The sequence below is a fragment of the Clarias gariepinus genome, chromosome 11, assembly GCF_024256425.1.
Source record: "Clarias gariepinus isolate MV-2021 ecotype Netherlands chromosome 11, CGAR_prim_01v2, whole genome shotgun sequence".
NCBI classification, from domain to species: Eukaryota; Metazoa; Chordata; class Actinopteri; order Siluriformes; family Clariidae; genus Clarias; species Clarias gariepinus.
This window is the reverse complement of record NC_071110.1, coordinates 14,133,579-14,148,362: the sequence shown is the minus strand read 5'-3', so window position 1 is coordinate 14,148,362 and position 14,784 is coordinate 14,133,579. Positions and strand designations below refer to the sequence as shown.

The 14,784-nt window shown below is 39.9% G+C and overlaps 1 protein-coding gene across 3 annotated transcripts in view; it reads right to left on the bottom strand.

The window, feature by feature from the left end:
* The window catches only part of tenm4 (teneurin transmembrane protein 4), a 218,286-nt gene that overhangs the window by 71,680 nt on the left and 131,822 nt on the right, over positions 1–14,784 (bottom strand). For 2 of the 3 annotated variants that reach the window (XM_053507223.1, XM_053507225.1), the window contains 4 exons: positions 14,329–14,523; positions 12,156–12,356; positions 6,965–7,150; positions 3,796–3,822 (listed from right to left, as the gene is read on the bottom strand). In XM_053507223.1, the coding sequence (XP_053363198.1) occupies positions 3,796–3,822; positions 6,965–7,150; positions 12,156–12,356; positions 14,329–14,523 (609 nt within the window). The remainder of the gene's footprint in view (positions 1–3,795; positions 3,823–6,964; positions 7,151–12,155; positions 12,357–14,328; positions 14,524–14,784) is intronic. The other variant, XM_053507224.1, reaches the window with a different exon arrangement.

The window sequence follows — 14,784 nt, the reverse complement described above, 5'->3', positions numbered from 1 at the left end:
TGCTTTAGGATTTCTTCTGAAGGGACCCTTCGTTGCTTGTCAGCTCATGTGTAAAAACTAAAGAAGTAAACCTCAGAGAGCTGACAGAGTAGAATCGTGGTCAGTGGGGGGAAAAATGCACAAATTAAGACCTTTTGGGTGGCTGAAATTTCTGGTTTGTCTTGCATGGTGTATATGTGAGGTGTATATACACCGATCCACAATTACATTACAAACCATTAAGCCTTTGTGTTATCCTTGTGGCACCAGGGCAGGCCTGGCCGGTCAGGCAGACCTCTGGGGGTGTGCTGTGGTACCTGGCACTGGGCCTTCATGGACTGACTATCAGTCTGTCGGTCTGTCCGTCTGTCTATCTCTCTATCTATTCATCCATCTATTTCTTTCACATTTAAAACCAGCTTGTTTATGTTGTTTGTCTTTCAGCTGCTCTATCGGTAGACTATCCGGTCTGCACAACAACTTGACACATGTTTAATGCCGGGTCCACTTCCTGGTGCAACCCTCCCAATTTTATCCAAGCTTGGGACTGGCACTGCATCCAGTAGCTGGGATTTGGGCTTTGGGTGGCAATCAAGAAAAATACTACCACTATGCTAACCTGGCCCTAACATTTAAAATCAGCATATCAATTCAGTATTACTTGGTTATGAGAGATATATCAGTAATACCAATAAATTTAGTTTAAAACTACAAAAGATTAAAAAATATATTTTATAAATATATTTTCTGGCCAAATGTCCCATTTTAGACAGTTTACTCAGAGAATGCTTCCATTTCTGCCGTCCCAGAAGACGAAGAACTCTACGTAGATTGCACAGAGAAGGTGGTGGATTAGTCACTTCTGAAAGCTTTTTATAGGGATAAATAAATAAAGATCGGCTCTCTGTTGGCACTGGTTCAGTTTAATTGGCAGGCCTTTTAGAGACAAGCCCCTGTGGAGTGTTAGCTAGTCAGACTCAAGCGGCATTGGAGTCGAGCGGGCCTGAAAAATGGCCCGGCCAACTCCTGCTAGCTATGCAGGTGGTCTGGAAAAGCAGGAAGAATGGCAGAGGACAGAAATAAAAGACACAGATCAGTGAAAAAAATAGTCTAGTTTGAAAAAGAGAGAAAGAGTGAGGGAAGATACTGTAGGAAAGAAACTACACCTCAATCTTCTTCTCAAATCCAGACCCTATTTAATTAGTGAGACTGCAATGTCGCTTCATCAGTTTCAACCTCCGTTCCACCGCCCATGATGCCGAGCACTCTTTAATTAGCGACGCTGCAACATAGCTTCATCAGCACCTCACCTCTTCTCTCTCTCTCACACACGCACACAGGATGTTACAGTTTTAGACAGAATCTGTGTGAAGTTTGTGAAGCATTAGGTGAGTTTGTTCAGATGCAGCAGGGAGACTAAGACGGTAGTCTCTAGATTTATTAACGTGATGTAATCAGCCATCCTCAGTTGGTGAATCGGAGTCTTTTTGTCTCGGCCAGCAGTTCAAAGAATCTGGCGTTGTAAATATACACCATGCTAAACAATAGTTACTGTAGGTTTACATGGACATGATTTCTTCAATCTGATTGATGCCATTTTGATTAGACATTCAAACTGAACTGTTTACCCTTCAATGCTGATCCAATAAGATGTGAGTGTACGTGCTCAAAGCATTTAATCATGAATGTTTTTTTTAAACGAGTTCCTGCCCACAGCTAAGCATTTACTCTGCCAGAAATTTAACAGAAAAAGGAGTTGGAAGTATTTTTCTCCAACTTTGAGATTAGGTTAGACTTTCCATCTTGTCTGATAAATCCTGCCCTTGCGTTATGATTTATTTATTTATTTTTTTACTGTACTTTTTTTTGGTTTCCCCTAAATTCTTGTGTATGTTTTAGCTGTTTGTGACTATTATCCTGTGCTGCTGCAGAACTGCAATTTCCATTGGGATTAATAAAGATCTATCTTATCTTATCTTAAAAAATCTCAGATTGATTGTACACTACCTTTGCAGAGATTTGCGACATAGTTTACGTCATAAATTTCCCTCCCTGAAACTCACCTAATGCTTCCACGTGAGGCAGACACCCACAGAAAGAACGTATTTATTCCAGATCAAGCGTTTACGATTCGGCGATTCAGGCATTCAGGCATACGGCTAATATTTATCTACTGTGTAGATTATCAGAGGTTTAAACCACCCGTCTCATTGCGATTAAAAAAAGGCATTTTATTCTGATTGCTCCTGATCAGGAATGGTCATTCCGATCGAAGTGTTTACATGATGTATTTTTAATCTGATTAAGCTATATCCAATATTAGTGGAATCCATGTAAACACACCTACTGTAATAATGCCTACGGTCAAAGTTAAAACAGCCTCATAAAAAATTAATCTGTCTATTAAATATAGTAAATGTATTTTATGTATTAAAATATTTACACTGAGGACTAAAAATTGGGCCACAATGTGCTTTGTGAGGCAAATTACTAACAGATAAAAATATGAAACATTCTTAAGGAAAAGCCTGGCTAGACTTTTCATTAGTTCAAAGCAGATCGTTATGACCTGGTAAGTGCATGAACTTTAGAATAATTAGGCTTAACAAGGACACACAATTGGATCTCTGGCACTTTTGTTATTTTCCTTATTTATGTTGTTTTTCTTCCCTGACAAAATCTAATTTTGCTTAAAATTGGAAACGTAGACTAGAAGCTGCAACTTTAACAAACATATTTTTTCCATAACAATAGAGTAGCCTTCCATAAGTCCGGAAATTATTCATAGGAAACCCTCCGAAGAGCTCAATGTTTTTTCTGTCTATACTGTACTGTAAATTTAAGCTTTTTAATTTCATTATTTTAGCTCATTATCCCCTAATACCATGTCATATGCACAGCTTTTTGACTAAAACATACACAGAAAAGTGTATGAGACAAGTGTTAATTTGTGCTCCTTCCCCTAACTGTACCTGACACACAGGAGAAGCCGTGAAGCTCAGTGTATGTGCCCGATATGAACTAATTTTGATCCATCCGTGATAACAAAAACACTTCACTTACCTAGAATTGTAGTGTTCAGTGCTTTCACTCCATCTGGGATGGATCATTTTTCAAATACAGGTTTATTCAGGCATTTAGAATTGAAGCTACTGAATATATCTGTAAAAAGCTACTGAATGGGATAGAGCTTTGATCCTCATAATCGGTGCTGGCAGCGATAATTCCGTCATAAATTTATCTTTAGTAAACACTGTGGAGTGTCAAGATCTCAACACAGAAAGTCGGGAGAAAAGGTTAGGAGTGAACTGGTGACCCTGGAGCTAATCTTATTCCTATTATAATATATATTTAATAATAATTCTGAAATGATAGATAGATACAAAGCATTCTGGGCATATGTTAATAATAAAGAGCAAATGTTCCTGTTGTAGGAAAACTAAAAAACTGACTTAAACACAAATAAGAAATTTAGCCACCATCATTTAGCACATAGGTTCTTTTTCTTTTTAATCACACCTATAATTATACTGTGTATATATTAGCGAGTGGTCTGAGATGCCGCCTATAATATGTGCAAAAAGACTGACAAAAGGAACAGACGCACAAGAAACAAGAGAGGAAAAAAAGAGAAACAAGAAAAAAAGAGAGGAGTGAGAGCGATGAGGGAGCAGTAGGGGCGAGAAGAGGAGATTGGAGGCGTGTCTGAATGCTGAAAATGAACAGTGAGCTGTGCATCTGCTGGATGAGAGAGGGGATGAGATGGAGGGAAGGACGGGAGAAATGAGGGAAGAAAGGAACGTAGGAATGCCATACCTTTCACTACCTTATCCAGATAGTGAGCTTGGGAGATAAAAGACAAGGACATGTAAGGGGAGGATCTGAACAGTGCTGCTTCCAGAATGAGACACGGACAGCAAGAGCTAGAGCAGGTGTGCGTGCCTTTAGTGACAGGAACCGACAGCATGCATTAAGGGCTGCACACGCATACAAAAAACAAACGCACACACATACATAGAGAAATACACACACATACAGCACAGGCGGAGACACACAGCAAGATCAGGAACACAGTAAAAGAGAAAGAGAGAGTGTGAGAGAGAGAGAGGAAGAGAGAAAGAGAGAGAGAGAGAGAGAGAGAGAGAGAATGATGGACGTAAAGCTCCTGAGAAGCAGTTCCTGTCCACTCAGCTCTGGCATGGATAAGCATTATTATGGCATCTGATTTTAAAAATAACACAAATAAAAAGGCTATCTTGACTGTTCATATTAAATCATAATAATTAAAAAAAAAAACAAGAAGGAGAGGATTTCAAATAAACATGTTTTGACCTACAGTATAACAAGCAGATTCTGACATTTTTTAAAGAAATTATGAAATTTTTCATATTTACTATAAATAACAGAGTTTTTTTCCCTCTAAGTCTTTCTATTACAGTTAAGCTACTTATGTAATACTCCAATTCAGTTTTTTTTTTGGGAAATGATGCATCTCACCATGGCATACAGTATATAAAAGGCATATTAATATTTTATTGAGATGATATTAAACATTGAATACTTGCACTCAAAGCCTGGAGAAAACCTTGCAGCTTCCCTAGCCCTCCCTCTAAGAGGTCGTTTCGCCTTGTAAAACTTTAGAATACCTCAAACTAAATATAGTCAATACATCACTCTTTGCTTATTTAGATTTCCTTCCCCGCTGTTGCAATTGTCAGGTCCCCGGCCATTCCTTTTCCGGGGCGGCTGACTGACAAACAGACAGAAATCAGGGGCTGGTAAGCACTATGGCAGCAGCAAAGAACTGTGTCACCCATTTCTAGTGAGCAAAGGTGGCAGGGACACTTCTCAGAATGAGAAAAGAGATAGAGAGAGACACAATCAAAAGGGTAAACAGATGAGACAGGGGACGAACCACAATGGTGTTTAGACAGGCACACTGGGAAAGGCAGTCTCCCAGAACAGCTCAGTCTACTGGCCCATTCAGGGGACAATGAGAGGCCGCTCAGCAAACACAAAGCGAGCAGACCTCAGACAGGGCCGAGAAAGAAAAACAGTAAATTTCATCATTCGTACTTACGTAATCATCTAAACATCGTGCATATCTACCTAAGGTCCATTGCACTTAATTATGTCTGGAGGAAATTGCCATCTGTCGCTTTTATAGTCAGTACTATAAGTTTATCTTTAATGCATTATCTAAGATGAGTTGAAAGCATTTAATATACATAAAATTCTATACTGGAAAGTTTCCAAAATATATAATTTACCAAAGTATAACTAGGGACATTACTGGTAATGCTTATACGTCATTGCATATACTGTACACTAATCAGCCATAACAGTACAAGGCAAAATATTAAGCTCAGTATTAAGAAGTTTCTCGATGTGCCACAGGGGCAGCTCTGTCCCCTTGAGGCATGGCTACACATGACCCCTGGTGTCTGGCACCAGGACATTGGCAGCGGATCTCTTGGGTGGTCGTTCAGGGCATTCCATGGGAGTCCGAGAGCCGGTTGGTCCTTGGTCACTTTGTCTGTTAAGCTCCCATGGACGACTGGGGTCCTCTGATACCCTTCTATGGTGGCCAGCCTTTGCTTTTTCCAGTGATCTGTGCTGCATTGGCTTTTTTATTTGATTAGACCGGACGGCCTGGCCTTTGGTCCCCACAGGTATGAATGAGCCCTGAGTGCCCATGATTCTGTGAGCAGTTTACTGTGTGTAAATGATACTCAATGTTAATGGTATGTGTTGTTAATGTTATGGCTGATCAGTGTACGTACTAATTCTTCGAGAAGAGTTTGAGATCTTTGACTTGTATCATCCAAGATATAATCCGGATACCACTCCCCAGGTTCAAATGGGAACAGTGAGACACATTAAGGAAAGACTTAACGTTTAATATTTAATAGAAAAATGTTGTTGTTTTTTTGTGTTGCTTTAGGACTGTAAAATATATCTCATGCTAGCATCACTTTTCTTACTGTCTGAGGCTCGGAGGAAAAATATACTCTCAATAAATATCTAAATAGTAACGTAGTCTCTACACACAATAGATTGATCAATCATTCACTTCCTGTCATGAACTTCCTACTTTAGATGATTGGCTAATCCCTGAGGAATATAGCTAAAAATGGGGTTTTGCTTACGAAAAGACAGTTAATGTGTAACAAGATGTCTTTAATGACAAGGAGAATGATGTTATGCAAACTGTTGTTTTTAGCTTAATCGGCAGTGATAGCAGCGTTTAGTTGAAACTAGCCCTTAAATATCAACTGGCTTCGCGACAGATCTCAAGCTTCCTACAACCCCAGCATGTGAAGAAAAAGACAGTGCATGAGTTTTTTTTTTTTTTTTAATTAGGGTTGAAGGGAAGCCAGATGTAGAGCTGATGTCGAGTTTTCCTCATGAGTCAACTCTGAGGTAATAAAAAAAAAAAACAAATATGTCCTGAGCTGATTAATTTTCTGGCAGGGTTAATCAAATTATAAATATATAGCTAATATAAGAGGTGGCATATAATAGGTATTTTGAATCCCAGAGCTTTTGGAGTAAATAAAAGATCTTGATTTGATTTTTTTTTTTCTCGGTCAAGCGCCCCGCCAAAAAGAATGTCTTGCCAGTGACTTTGCTCTTGGAGATGATGCAAATGTTTGTATTTCACATCAGCAAATCAAAAGGCGACGGCAATGTGGGTGGATAAAAAAGAGGGATGAGGCAAAGGATGAACGGAAATGAAAAGACACCTTAGCATATTTTCACATTAAAATGCATGAAGTCAAGCTTCAGATCCTTGAGCAAACCTCTTCATGCTATGCCGAGTTACACAAATTCAATTACGCATGCTTCTCCCTTTCTAGTGCCCCCCCCCCGCCAATATGATCCAACCCTCTCTCTCTCACGCACACACAAACATACACACACACACACACACACACACACATCCAGAAATAGACGTTAACACATCTCCACCCCTTCACCCTACCGACAGTGCAGTGCTCTCCATTCCAACCCGGGCTGCATTCACACTTGCCATCCTTGCAGGTGCCATGTTCGCTGCAGCGAGGGTGGCATGCCCTCTGATCGCACAGGGCGCCCATCCAACCTTCCTCACAGCGGCAGCCGCCTGCTACGCAGATGCCGTGGCCACCACAGTCCGATGCACAAAGCTCTGTTGGAGTGAATATGAGAGGGGGTGAGAAAGGGAAAGGGGACAGGAAGGACACAGGTCAGTGGGGGGTAATAGAAGACAAATCCAGAAGTTATTGTCAGAGATCAGATGGCCATGCTCCACTGGCTTGTTTGATGGCTCTTGAAAAGGAATTCTCCGCCTCATAAGAGAAGAGAGGATCCCCTTCGGACAATACAAATCTAATAAGTCTGTCTCAAATGGAAGGAGGAACGCGGGAACTTTCCCACTGATTTTCCCACTGCCTTTTGTTTCTTTTTTTTTTTTTTTTTTGGAAATGAATCCTTTTGAGAAAAAACAGGAAAAGCAGGAATCTAATATTGACTTTCTATGGAAATAGCAGTACGTCTGCCTTTATTACATCCTGCTTTGCCATGATCTGAAGGCTAAAAGGCTGACTGTGACTTTTGAGGTGTCACAGGATTGTGTTTTACAATAAAAAAATATATATAAAAAACTAGAAAAAAGCATGCACTGTAGGCGAGTCAGCGAGTCAGTGGAGGAGAGCAGGGCCAGATGGGGAATGTTCAACACACACTAACAAAACCTGCATTTTAAAAAATCTGCCATTTGATTGTTTACAAATCAAATGCCCTCTTCTGCCTCCTGGAGCTCAGGGGACACCGAGGCAGCCAGGTGGGTTAAAGTGACAGAGACAAGGCAATAAAGAAGTGTAACTCCTCACCGGTGTAGCTAGTACGATGATAAACTTTCTCCAGACTCTGCTGGCCAACATCATAGACTAGAGGACTTTGTCACAGTCCTCTAGTCTATGATGTCACAGGTTTCAAAATAAAAAGATAGAAAAATTGCTAAGCTATTGAAATAGAAAACGAGGTCACACTGTGAATTACACAGTGTTCTTCCATGTAAAAGTGTTAAGGCACACCATGCATTTCTCTTTGATTAGCTAACATACTTCATTGTTTGCCACAGGGCACCAGAAACTAGGTATTATAGGGCTATGTATTCACTGCAGTATTTACCATGCAGTGCCTTGATTAAAAAGATACAGTATGTGGGTCAAGTTAGGTTTTTTTGACTACTGACCAAAATATAATGTTTCAATAGGTTAAACCTTAATGGAGAAGAAAAATTTACATGGCCTTGATTTTATGTATCATGTTTCACGTAGATACTGTACCATTAATTAATACCGTTTATTAAAAGCTGCTTCACGTGCTGCATCCTGGCCAACAACCCCTAGCTAGGTAATGTTTCTACTGCTCTTTTCTTCATTTCTATTCTGCTCTCATATACAGACATTTGATTTATACTATAGAGATGTTACTGTAATAATGGAGGACACAGATCTTCACCTTCTTTTTAGGGGCATTAACTACACAGCAATGCAGATCTAATGAAAGTCTCAAACGTCTTAATATCAGCCAGTCGATATTTTTTCGATATTTGCGAATATAAAAAAGCCATACTTCAGTTTTGTTTTAAGCCAGGCTTAAAGTATAACTTGAAGTATGACTTTATTATATTCGCAAATATCGAAAAAATATCGACTCACATTGTGGGTGACAAAATTAATGACAAAGAGCTGTGGTAATGTACAGTTAAACCTTGGATTGCGAGCATGATTCCAGTTCCAATTGTGTGCTTGTATGTCAGAGCAAATTTCCTCATAAGAAATAAAAAAAAAATTCTGATGATTTGTTTTCAAAAATAATCATATAAAGATTAATAATACAAATTAAATGAAAAAATGAACAAATTAACCTGCATTTTACTTTTAAAGAAAGTACTAATGAAAGGACTGGTGATAGATGAGAGAAAAAGCAGAAGGAGGGGGGCTACTGTTTAGGACGACTTTTACAAACACAGCGCGACAGAAAAAAGAACCTTGGGCTCAGTTGTAATCATGTGCACTGACCATGAATTTTGTCACCCACAATGTGAGTACAATGCAAATAATCATGACCAAATTTCACAATCCTAATTAAAATGAATGCAAGTTAAGATGAGACTGAAATGAACCTTCTGCAGATATTGGTATCTTTGAAAGTTATGGGGTATTTAGTACAAATTTAACTCCTTTATTTTTCCAGATTTCCAGATTAAGAAAAATTATAACATCAAAAACATATTGTAATGGACTTATACGAATGACCATAAATTGTCATTTAAGACAAACATGAAAAAAAAACTATCCCTTTAAAGAAAACATTTTTATTGGAATTTTATTTTTATATAATTCAAATTAACCTGCTTCCTGTATCCGCACCAATGATATGAAAGGGACAATTAAGAAAATTGACCGCATCCGGAAATAATTTTCATCACTCCTATTTATTGCCAAATGAATGTAAAAACAAGTAAAAGGCTCTCTCTACACATCCATGTTCAATGTCAGCTGAATTCTGATCAATTACATCAACAACTCCTTTATAAACCATGTACAAGGTCATGTGAAGCTGTTTATTGTCTGAAACTTTACATGGCCTTGTTACTTTCTATCAGGCTGTCCCGGTTTTCATATTTTTTAATACTTTTCCCTTTGGTTTTTGTCTAAGATTAGTGTGTTTGCACATCATCAACCCTTTAGCTGCACTCTTGCTCATCATATCTGCCTGTTTGTGTAGATTACCACAGTTTTTTCCGGTAAAAAAAAGCATTTTCATCCTTCACATCTGCGATTTCATGACACTTAGATAATTAATCATCTCTCCTCACTGCTAACACAGGTAAAATGCACTTTGGCTTTGTACAAAGACTTGGCTCGGTGCCTGAGTTCTCTGGCCTGAGCTACACATTCTCGACAAGCAGACACTCCTCCATTTTAACTCTGGCGCGCTTCACAAGCACTAAAACCAAACAGGGCCGGGAGCCAAAAACTGCAAGCTAATCATAATTTACGGCCCAGCCCTTCTGCTTGGGAAGCCAGCCTTTAAAATGCCTATTTTCCAGCAAATCCCCTGGATTACCTAATAGGTCAGACTGTCAGCTTGGCATTAGTGGGGGAAATTCACAGTCACAGATCGTTTTGTTTCGACACTTTAAAAAAGAAGACTGATTTTTACTTGCATCATCTCTTTAAGCCCATCAGCGATGTGTTTTACTAAAAGCCAAGGTCCAAAATAAATTGGATTTCTGTAAAAAAAAAAAAAAAACACGGGAAAGATGAAATAAGGCTTTCATACCTAAATTGCTAAGATTGGATTATTTTATGAAATCATGTCAGGGAACAATAAATAAATAAATCATAACCAAACAGAAGGCCTTGGTGGTTTAAAGACTGTTCAGACCAAACCTCAAAAGAGTCAGTCTGCACTCTCTTGCTGGCAGTAAGTATTGCTTCCAAAGAGAACCTCTTACTAAAGTATCTCTAGAAAGAAACTGAAGTAGCAAAGTGTCAGGAAGACAAGCGTACAGAACCCACATCTGTTCTAACATCTTCTCGACATGGATGAGGCAGCAAGCAACTGCCTTTACCTTTGCGATATGGTGGCCGATCCATATGTGAAAATATTTCTTTATGCTCTCAGAGCCGTTTCTTCACAATTTGGCCTGCGCCATCATGGAAGTAAGCAAATGTGTAGGTTATAAAGTCTTAACCTGGTAATTCAATACATTCAGGTTATCAGCTGACTTCATCTTATTGACACATAATGTTGTTAAACCTAGACCTGACCACCTGAAGCAAACATCAGATCATAACACTGCCTCCAGACGCTTGGTGAGCACTATGCATGATGGGTGCAGCACTTTGTGCGCTTCCCTTCTTACGCACGAATATGTGAAATAACCATGTCGTAGCATCCTGCCAAAGCACAGAGTAGAAATTTGCACCATCAAAATAAAGCATTAAAACATGACTCTTTATGTAACAGCAATGAATCACTGTTTCTCTCTCTGAGCGTCTGAGAGTTTTAGAAAAACCTTTCCTTAAAACACAGAAGCAATCATTCGTGTAAAATAACAGGCCTAAAAGTTGCTTTTGAGATTTCTCAGAATAACACAATTGGTGAACCAAAAGACAAATTATCTTTTGTATGCAATTAAATTCCAACACCCCTAGGAATAAAGGAAGGAAGTGACTGCTCCCATGGCAACAGGTAATCACGTACGATTAGGGACAGCCTGCTGCTTTTTGTTTTACAAGGGCACGTTGTAACTTAATGTACAATTTTTCATTAAATGTAATATGAAAGAATTCAGAACAAGTTCAAACCATATTTTTGAAACATACCAGGTAAAAATCTAAATCTTACTAAGTTTGTTCTAACTAAGCAAGAAAACATACGGTACAGATGGACTTTAATTGTCGACTAGTACCGGGCTAAATAATGCGTCATGTTCTCATCACGTTTTAATATGCCTGCTTTTGTCTCCATCACTTTTTGAACGTGTAGTCAATTAAAAATCATCTTTAAACTCTCTTGAGACAGCCTTATATCAGTTTCATAAGGTGGCACTGGTTAAAAAAATCTCCTCTATGATAAATCTCTCACATCTGGATAGCTATTCATTAACAACATAAGTGAGATTCTATCACGTTTCTTTCCCTGGGTTTCATGTTTGCATCACACGTTGATGCACCATTAAATCAAACTACAACCATGATTTTTTTTTTTCAATTGGGAATATAAAGTTAAGCAGCATACTTGTAGATGTCTTTAAAATGGTCGATTTAATCAGGCAGCAGTATCATGCTCTTTGGTTTACTTTCTTTTTCTTTCTAACAGGCTCAGACTAAGGACAAAGAGGTGATGTAAACCAGAGCAATAAAAATTTGCAAGACTTTAAATGTCCGATATAAAATAATTTGCTGAAGAGTTTAAAACATAGTGTGGGCTAGGCAATGCTTAGAGCAGTAGTGTAACAGAAACGTAACCATTGCTTCAGAGACTCTGAACTGGCCTGGGTTCCAGTGGATTACATTAGTTAACTTTATCAACACTCTAGGCCCCAGTCGCCCTTCACCACTTTAGATGAATGAAGTAGCTTAAGGTTGTTTTTAATCTGCAAAAGTACCGACCTGTTGAGCAGTCGTGCCCAGTCCAGTTGGGGTCACAGTTGCAGGTGCCTGTCTCTGCCAGGAAGGCTCCGTGACCCGAGCACTGGTCCATGCAGGATGCCCGTGAACTCTCACACCCAGAGCCTCCCCAGCCCACAAAGCAGTGGCACTCGCCACGTACACACACACCACGTCCTGAGCATGTGGGGTCCAGGCAGTCCACTGTGAAGAATAATAAACTTTTTGAGTCAGAAAGAAACTGTCTAGAAGCTAGAATAAACATACATCTCAGTGTGGAACAGGAACACTAAGACATGGGGAGAAAGCTCAAAAGAGAAAAAGAGAGCTAGGGTTACTGTTTGTCTTTGACAAATATGATTTCAACTCGTAAAATGACATTTTCTATGCTTTTGGAATAATGCACATGGTCCATTTTCCATGCTTTTCCTCTGGGAGTCTCTTGCATAAGGACCTCTCTATATTCCCATTAAGTATTTCTTATATCTGGACAGGAAAGAGATTTTAATACTAGGGAATAAAATAGCCACCACCATAGACATTCCTCATGCCACCAGGTGGAGTAGATCTCTCTCTCTCTCTCTCTCTCTCTTTCTCTCGGTAATGAGATTTCCTCCCATTGCCAAGGAAGGAGGCTGCAGCCAATGCATGCTGGGATAAATTGAAAAGCGGCACTGGACATGCTCCCCCTCTTGCTCCCCGCTGAACCCAGAAAACCAAATGCAGGATGGAATGCAAACAAGGAGTCTGTTGCATGGCTCAGGCCTTGTGTTCAAAGGAAAGAACAGAAAAAAAACACACTCGCATCCTCACACATTTGCTGCTCTTTTTCCGACTATATTCCCCTGCCTGACTTATGACGCTTGATCGTTCCATCCCTCAACCTCTGGCAGAAAAGAAAAAAGGCAGAAAGTCTGTTCAATTGCATGCTAATGATGGCTAATGGTTATTTAATGAATACGAGAGACCTCAAGAAAGCTGGTGTATGTGGCCTCGGTTAACGAGGGGACAAGAACCACGAGAGAGAGAAAAAAAAACCTCAATTAGAAAATGATAACAAAAACAACAACAACAAGAAGAGATTGGATCTCACAGATGGAGATGTAGGGGAAATTCATAGGGGGGACGGGGACAGGCCTGCAGCATGGCGGCGTTGCTTTCTCACAACATAAAAGGACAAGGAAGGCCTTTATAGACAAACAGGAGCTATGGCCTCCTAGCAGATGGCTTGGGTGCAAGACTGAGATCATAGGCTAACTGACAGGAGCTTCTCTCTTGGCAATTAATCATCTCTGCCTGAAGGTCGCAGAAAAGAAAGGTAGGGCCCTTAAAGGGCCAGCAGCCCTATTCTCTCCCTTCGCCTGCAGACTGTGAGACCCAAAATAGACTGTGCGGTTGGGATCAGAGGTGTCAAACCCCGCATTTATCAAAATCAACTGCTCTATTTTTCATCTTGAAATGAAAGGTGCCAAACACAATGGGCAAGCTCAATCTTATCTCTCAGCGCCTTGCTCTAGGCCCCTCTGCTGTGCCACTGGGATGCCATTAAAAGATTAAAGTCACAATTTGCCTCTGTGCAAAACTTATTGGATTTCACAGAAGAAAAGGGATTGTTTTTCTGCTTAATGGAATGTCATGAAGTCCTCCAAAACATCCATAATATATGAAAGAGAATTGAGGCCAAAGAAGCTTCACCAGCTTATCAGAAAAAGATCACTACTGGGCTTGGCTCCAAAAACTCCGGGGTCTAAAATATTCAGGAACAGGGTGCGGGCTGGTCCTGACAAAGCTCAGCGAGCATACTGGAGGCCAGCGGATTCCTCTAAATTATAGCTGTGTGGTTGGCATTGAAAAAATGTTTCATCTGACTGGTGAAAAGAGAGGAACACTTTTCCTAACCACAGTGTGCTGCTCTGCAGGCTGCTGCAATCAGGTAAGCTTCATGCTGGGGGCTGTGAGGGGGTGAATTCTCTTGAGAACTAAGAAGTGAATGACATGAACATAAAATGATGCTCTTGACAGCAATTCGCTACCGGAATCCCTTTCAATACGGTTCTAAGCTGAACCTGATCTTCTTACAGAGTAAAGATTTACAGTCCAGAAACAGGAAAAAAAAAATATTGACAAAGACAATGAAAGACAAAGCAGATCATGTTAATGATTAGGACGCTCTTACCCTCCTCACAGTTCTCTCCTTTGTAGCCTGGATTGCAAATACAGGTCCCCACTATGCAGGTTCCATGTCCACTGCAGGTCACGTCTATGCACTGGTTGGTGGGAACATCACACTCGGAGCCTTTCCAACCGCTGTGACACATGCAGCGTCCCTTCAGGTACTGACCGTTTCCACTGCAAAGAACTGGACAGGACACTATAAAAAGAACAAACACAAACTCATTCAATTGCTGGTAGTGACTACAGTATGCAAAATCATTTGAAAAAATAATCAACAAATATAATTTCCAAAAAAATAAATATCATCAGTTAATAGCTTAGTATTACAAAAAAATGTTGCTTGCTATACCAGGAGACACGAGGTGGGGTACAACCTGGATGGGGTGCCAATCCATCACAGGGCACACATACACACACTCTCCTGCATTCACACACGATGGTCAATTTAGGAATGGCA